Source organism: Aulonocara sp. 'chitande type north' Nkhata Bay, linkage group LG22, assembly GCF_057382095.1.
Source record: "Aulonocara sp. 'chitande type north' Nkhata Bay isolate Kocher_YH1m ecotype deep benthic linkage group LG22, A_spYH_male_GT1.1, whole genome shotgun sequence".
Taxonomy (NCBI): Eukaryota; Metazoa; Chordata; class Actinopteri; order Cichliformes; family Cichlidae; genus Aulonocara; species Aulonocara sp. 'chitande type north' Nkhata Bay.
This window is the reverse complement of record NC_141364.1, coordinates 30,952,281-30,958,973: the sequence shown is the minus strand read 5'-3', so window position 1 is coordinate 30,958,973 and position 6,693 is coordinate 30,952,281. Positions and strand designations below refer to the sequence as shown.

Genomic DNA, 6,693 nt, shown 5'->3' with positions numbered 1-6,693 from the left:
AGCAAGTTATTTTGTGCTTTATACATTATCTGTGCCATTTTATATTCAACTAAATCATAAAATTTCAGGGTATTCAGATTAATAAACAAATGTTAGTTGGTTCTATATAGTTTGATTGATTTATAATTCTTATAGCTCTTTTTTGTAACTTGAAAATAGGAAGAGTGTTCGTTTTATATGCATTACCCCATATCTCCAGACAGTAAGTCATATATGGAAGCAACAGAGTACAATAAAGTGTGTATAATGATTTTTTGTTCAGGACATGCTTTGTTTTATAGAGAATAGCAATGGTTTTTGACATTTTTGTTTTCACATGGTTTATATGAGACTTCCAACTCAGCTTATCATCAATTATCACTCCAAGAAATTTATTTTCATTCACTCTTTCAATTTCAATTCCATTAACCCTGATTTTAGATACATTTTTCATTTGTCTAGTGCCAAAAATAATCAATTTTGTTTTCTTTATATTTAAATGTGTGATGTCAACAGAATTTGACTGTGTGCTCTAATGTGGCAGTAACAAGCATGTGGCAACCAACTCATGTGGCACCCAGCCCTATTCTAATCTACCTTTTTCTGAGGAGAGACAACAGCAACTCTCATTCAAATGTTAAGGTAAGTAATATATACGAATACGCTTCATAATTGGGAAAAAACACAAACTTTGTCCACATTTATTACGTGACAGAAGCACAGCTAAGTTGCAGAGATCCTAACCATGTGGATTGATATTTAACATGTTGTTGTTTTTGTTTTTTCCCCCAGCGAAGAGTGAAATGGAGAGCATGCGCGCGCGCGGTCTGCTTCGGCTTTTTAAAATGAAAATTGATACTGTATAATTGTTTATTAATCGCTGTGTGTTGTCTCAGTGAATAAACTGGATATAAACAGAGCTCATATTGTGATTATTTACACCTTTAAAGCCGTTAGGATTCTCTATAAGCGAAAACAGTCACATTAGGACAAAGTTGAACAAAGTAAGGTTTTGTGGAGGACTTGATAGTCTGCAGGTCGGTTTCCAAACGCGAACATGGGAACGTGAGGAAATCCGCACAAACCACACCTCTCCACACCTTTGTCAGAGACGAAGGCATCGCGTTCTCGGGTAGCAAACGTGTATTGATGTCATGTTAGTTACCTGTGAGTGACACGGTGAAAAGGTTGTCACCGATAGTGAGTCTACGCGACTTTTGTACTTGTATTTCATAAAACTAGACCAGAAAGGGATTTCCTCGCAGACCGGGTAAGTATCATATTATTACAAATGATGCGGTAAAAAAAGCTTAATTTTTGCTGATGTTATTTTCTTTATTTTCTTATGAGTGAATACAAATATCACATAAAACAGATGACGTTGTATGTAGCCAAATGTTTACTTTCCTGAAAATAAACATGACTTCTTTATTTATTTGTTTAGTTTTTAATGGGTTTGTATAAGTGGCAATTAAGTTAAGACTTATCCTTGCAGGACTATATCGTTCGTTTTGCACAATATGGATATATATTATATAAGCATTATATGACGTCTTTTCTTGTTGTGAGCATAACTTGTGTGTATCTCCACACACTCTGTCTGCAGATTGGTAATGTTTCCTGGTCGCACATCTAGAATGATTTCAAAATTTAAGGTACTTGTTTTCCTGCTGTTTTTCACTGGTATTGGTGTGTATTTCAAAACGGGCTACCAATTGACTCATTATGCTGTGGACCAAAAGCTGTGTGCTTGCATAAAATGTTTATCAGAGGATAAGCAGTTGCTTCTGGATCGATCGAATAGAAGTGTTCAACCATTTTTGACTGCAAACTTAAACCTCTCACAGAATGAATTCAACTGGTGGAAGGTAAGTAGTCACCAGGAAAGGATGACATTTTTACACACACCCCTCCAGCTCATTTGGTCTAACAACAAAGTCTAACAAATCGTGTCTGACAGGATTTGCAGGCTGAAAGCCGTAGCTTCAGAGTTTATGAAACAACAGTGGCCAACTTGTTTCAGATCTTCCCAAAGAATCCAGATGTTATACAACCCAAATATGATCACTGCAGGACTTGTGCTGTGGTGGGTAATTCTGGTAATTTAAGGAGATCGCATTATGGACCGCTGATAGATTTACATGAAGTTGTCATAAGGTACTTTCTAAGCTAAAGCAATTTTTCTTTACCATTAAATTCAAATTCAAATTCAAATTCAAATTTTATTTGTCACGTACACAGTCATACACAGTACGATATGCAGTGAAATGCTTAGATATGCAGTGAAATGCAGTGAAATATCCCCTCCTACACAAAAGATCCAAACTGATGTGAAATATATCCCTTTGTGCTTTTTAGAATGAACACTGGTATTACCAGAGGCTTTGAAAAAGACGTTGGAAACAAGACAACTCATCATGTCATGTATCCAGAGAGTGCTGTGGATTTGGATGACAACACCCATTTTGTACTGTTTCCCTTTAAGATACAGGACTTTGAGTGGCTCATTAATGCCTCTACAACAGGGTTTACTGGAAGGTGAGTTCTCTTTTTCAGGGCTACATGCACATGTATTTGACATTTATTTAACGAGACTCAGTGTCTCATTTACAAGAGAGACCTGTTTTAGACAACATAATTAAATGAAAATAATAAAATAGAAAAAATAAAATAGCAAAATCTGCCTCATTAAGATCAAGTTCCCAGTGATGAAAATCAGCACTGGGACATCTTTTAAATCTACAAGCAAAATCAGTTAAGCGAGAGAGCTCAAAGTCTTTCTGTAATGTATTCCACGAAGACAGACTTCAAATGACGGCACCTTTAAGCTCTCTACAAACTGATTATCCTGAAATCATACTATGACTACATTTTTATGCAACATGCAGACAGATGAAGTGTCCTCATAACAACTCATCTTACTGTAGTTCATTTACGTATGCTTTTGTACTGTTCTTAGGATTGTGACTTAATATAAAGTAAAAATCAAAAAATTAAATAAAGACTCTTAATGCTTGTTGAAAAGTTATTTTATGTGAACCATTTTTAGGCAGTTGTGCAGCCACTAATTTGGGCACATGAAAATCATACATTCAATCATACAATCATTTTGTACTTTATTTTGTTTCAGATAAAATATTCTGATTTCATCTGAGCTTGCCCAGCTTTCTTCTTGGTCCCACCAATGCCACCCCATTAAAAGAAAAAATAACACTCTAAGGTTTAGATGTTACAGTCAGCATACACTACCTTCTTCTCTCCCAGCTGCTAAAATTACCGACACCTGCTCCTAAGCAAAGTATCTCAAAAGATTTCCCCTAGATCGTCTTGCAGTACAGAATTTACATCAAATGCAAAAATAGAATGCCACTGCATGAATTCAACATGTACGCAGATTAAAAGGATTTGGCTGATGGATGTAGTGTGAGGTGATATAAGGTGAATTTCTGTATCAAACCATTACTCTGATCCTTCTCCATGTTCAAGATGGACCATGCCTTTTTTAGCTTTGTTTTTGTTAAACACCTACTTCATATTTTTCAATGTCATGCTGTTTCCAACAGGTCATATATGCCAGTGAAATCAAAGATCAAAACTAACAAGGATTTGGTGAGTAGCGTCAATGGCAAAGCTTCCTGGTGGCAATGGTAATATTTAAAAATAAAAGCTGTTTAAAGGCTCATTCTAATTTCTAACAGGTCATGGTGGTAAATCCAGCTTTTATGAAATATGTACATGAGGTTTGGCTTGGAAATGAGGGACGTTATCCATCCACTGGCTTTATGGCTTTGATTCTTGCACTTCACATTTGTGATGAGGTAAGTACAAAGTTTTCAGTCTCCGAAGTGCCAGACGTACAAAATAAAATATGATTTTTATTGTCATACAAGCTGGTCCATTTGAGTCTTTGCTAATTTGTTCTTTTGTTCTTATATTGCTCTCCTAAATAGATGTGCATTTCAAAAGTTCAAAATGTCTTTGGTGAAGATCAGAGCAGGTTTACCCACCAGTACCACTTGATTAAAAAACTCTGGTTTAATCTGTGAATGGTTAAATTTCAGTTCACATGCCCTATGAAAGTGAAAGCTGTTGCAAGTATTTTTGATGTGTCCCCTTCTTAAATTGACTAGACTACAATCTAGAAGACATTCCTTCATGGAAAGCTTTTTAGCTAAACCTCTCAATAAGAGGTTTTGTCATTGTATACTCATGGTATAATCATAGTGTTTCCATTTAGTGCTCAGGTCGCTGTCCAACTGTTCATTTCATTTTTCAGCAGCCATTGTTTGGATTTTAGTTAAAAAAGGGACATTTTGTTCATGCATTTGTTTCCCATTCATTCATATGTTCATTTTTTGTCTTCCTAGGTTAATGTGTTTGGTTATGGCGCTGACAGTGATGGAAACTGGAGTCACTACTGGGAAATACTCACAAACAAAAGGTTAAGAACTGGAGTACATCCTGGAAATTATGAGTATAACATCATCCAGCAACTAGCTCAGCAACAAAAAATTAAGTTCTATGAAGGCCTAATGAAAAAAATGTGATTGAATGCCATACACTCAGTAAGGAAAGAACTGAAAGCCAAATGGATGTGTATCTACAACTATAGTAATTTCCTAACCCTCCTAACTGAAACTGATATTGGGAATCTTTAGGAAGGACTAGTAATCATGAAAGGGGTTACGTTAAAGAAGTCTTTGGATATGTGACATTTTGGTAGTTTCCCCCCTAAACCATAGCTTAAATTAACCATGTAAAAAATTTACCCAGGGGTTATACTCTTTAGTAGTTTCTAACATCTATGGTTCTTAAGAAATGAAGTATTTTCTTACGAGTTGGCAGAATTACAAGAAGACAGACAACAGCATTATTATTCTTAGTTAAAGTAAGCTGGTTGCATGAAAAGGAAAATGGTGCAGTAAAGTAACTTATAACATAGAGGGTGTTTAATTCATGTAATGAATATTGTCAGCATTTTCTAATACAGTCAGCAAATATTTAGATTTGTAGAATTTTACAGGGTTGATCTCCTTAAACTTGTGTTATTGTTATTATGCAAGTGGAGAGCTGTCATACTCTCAGAGTAGGAAGGACTCAAACACACAAACACAAACAGAGGCAGGCAGTCTTTTCGTTCAAGCTCGGGTCCTCTACCAGAGGCCTGGGAGTTTGAGGGTCCTGCGCAGTATCTTAGCTGTTCCTAGGAGTGCGCTCTTCTGTACAGAGATCTCCGATGTTATTCCTCGGATCTGCTGGAGCCACTCGCCTGGCCTGGGAGTCACCGCACCGAGTGCTCCAATTACTACTGGGACCACTGTTACCTTCACTCTCCACATCTTCTCGGGCTCTTCTCTGAGCCCTTGGTATTTCTCAAGCTTCTCGTTTTCCTTCTTCCTGATGTTGCTGTCATTCAAAACCACTACATCTATCACTCACATGTGGGCAGATGTTCCAATCAAATATTAATTATTGTCACAAAAGCATTGTGGTTAGACATGATCATGATTTCTAGTAAGGATAGTATGGATATATCAGTATTTTTCTGACAACCTAATTTTGTTCCTACTACTGCTGCCATAACCACCACATCAAATAAAATGTAAAAGGGTACACCACATAGCACTTATTAGTGAATGTATGTTTTGCTGGACACCTGGAGTGCATTCCTGACTATCCATTGTAAACAGTGTTTTTTTGTTGTTGTTGTTGTAGTTTTATGTATTTTTGGGAGAGGACAAAATAACACATATAGTATGTGTATTAATATGGTTACAGTTAAGCCTCAATTCTAACCCTTGGCTTGCAAGCTGCAGGTTACTAACACAAAGGTTACTGTCCTCAGGCAGTACAACACACACAAACACACACTCACACTGGTAGAGGAGAGAGAGAGAAAGGAAGAAAGGTAAACTGTATCCAGATAACCCAGGGACAATTTGCTTTCCTAAGCAGCTTAACAGTTCATTTCATGTTGAAGTTGCCACCTTTGGTTTCGAGTTTGATTTTAAAAGTGATGTTTTGAATATTTCTGAAATGCATTTTTTCCATTCATCATTCATCACCTCTTTCTCATATCTAAAAATGGGCATTTGCATCCTTTCAGATCCACATTTTATATAGGGTTGTAATAATTTAACTTTATTGCTTTTTTTAATGATTATGGGAGAAATAATATATTATAGCATTTGAAAAAAATGCTTACCTTTTATGATCTAACATTTGAACATTGAGCATTTAGAAATCAGATATTTGTAACTATGTTAAAAAAATATTTGAAAATTATGTAGGACATAAACAGCTGGTCAGCAGAAATGTGCACTACATTGCCAAAAGTATTAGCTCATCTGATCTGACTCATCTATCAAATTTCCAGATAGAGAAGCATGGTTTGTCAAACCAAAGAGCACTTATTGGTGAATTTGTGTTTTGCTCTTGCACCTGGGGTGCATTCCTGCTATATATATATATATATATATATATATATATATATATATATATATATATATATATATATATATATATATGTATATATATATATATATATATATATATATATATTTATATTGTATAAAGTATTAAGACTTTTTTGGCTTTGTATTTTTTGTATTCTAGAAGCACACACAGCAAATGGTAATTTTATCAGTTTGGTGTGGGATCACTGAATTTGGCAATGTACTTTACAGTGAGCAGCAGCATGCTCGCATTTAAGTA

At 35.5% G+C, this 6,693-nt stretch overlaps 1 protein-coding gene across 2 annotated transcripts; it reads left to right on the top strand.

Moving 5' to 3' along the window:
* The first annotated feature begins 1,592 nt into the window (after window positions 1-1,592).
* Window positions 1,593-6,401, top strand: LOC147304459 (CMP-N-acetylneuraminate-beta-galactosamide-alpha-2,3-sialyltransferase 1-like). 2 transcript variants are annotated; one of them, XM_086280807.1, is made up of 6 exons: window positions 1,593-1,847; window positions 1,940-2,136; window positions 2,338-2,517; window positions 3,543-3,588; window positions 3,678-3,797; window positions 4,347-6,400. In XM_086280807.1, exons 1-6 carry the CDS (start codon window positions 1,593-1,595, stop codon window positions 4,524-4,526), a joined length of 978 nt encoding a protein of 325 aa, XP_086136933.1. In that variant the 3' UTR covers window positions 4,527-6,400. The 2 variants fall into 2 exon arrangements, with proteins under 2 accessions (XP_086136933.1, XP_086136934.1); XM_086280808.1 differs by lacking the exon at window positions 1,940-2,136 and having other exon boundaries at window positions 1,715-1,847; window positions 4,347-6,401.
* The last annotated feature ends 292 nt before the right edge of the window (window positions 6,402-6,693 follow it).

Bases quoted from the DNA above. Each gene is read 5' to 3' on its own strand.
- LOC147304459 (XM_086280807.1), top strand. From the start codon at position 1,593: ATGTTTCCTGGTCGCACATCTAGAATGATTTCAAAATTTAAGGTACTT. The intron at 1,848-1,939 runs GTAAGTAGTCAC...CGTGTCTGACAG, and splicing joins ATGAATTCAACTGGTGGAAG to GATTTGCAGGCTGAAAGCCG. The intron at 3,589-3,677 runs GTGAGTAGCGTC...AATTTCTAACAG, and splicing joins TCAAAACTAACAAGGATTTG to GTCATGGTGGTAAATCCAGC.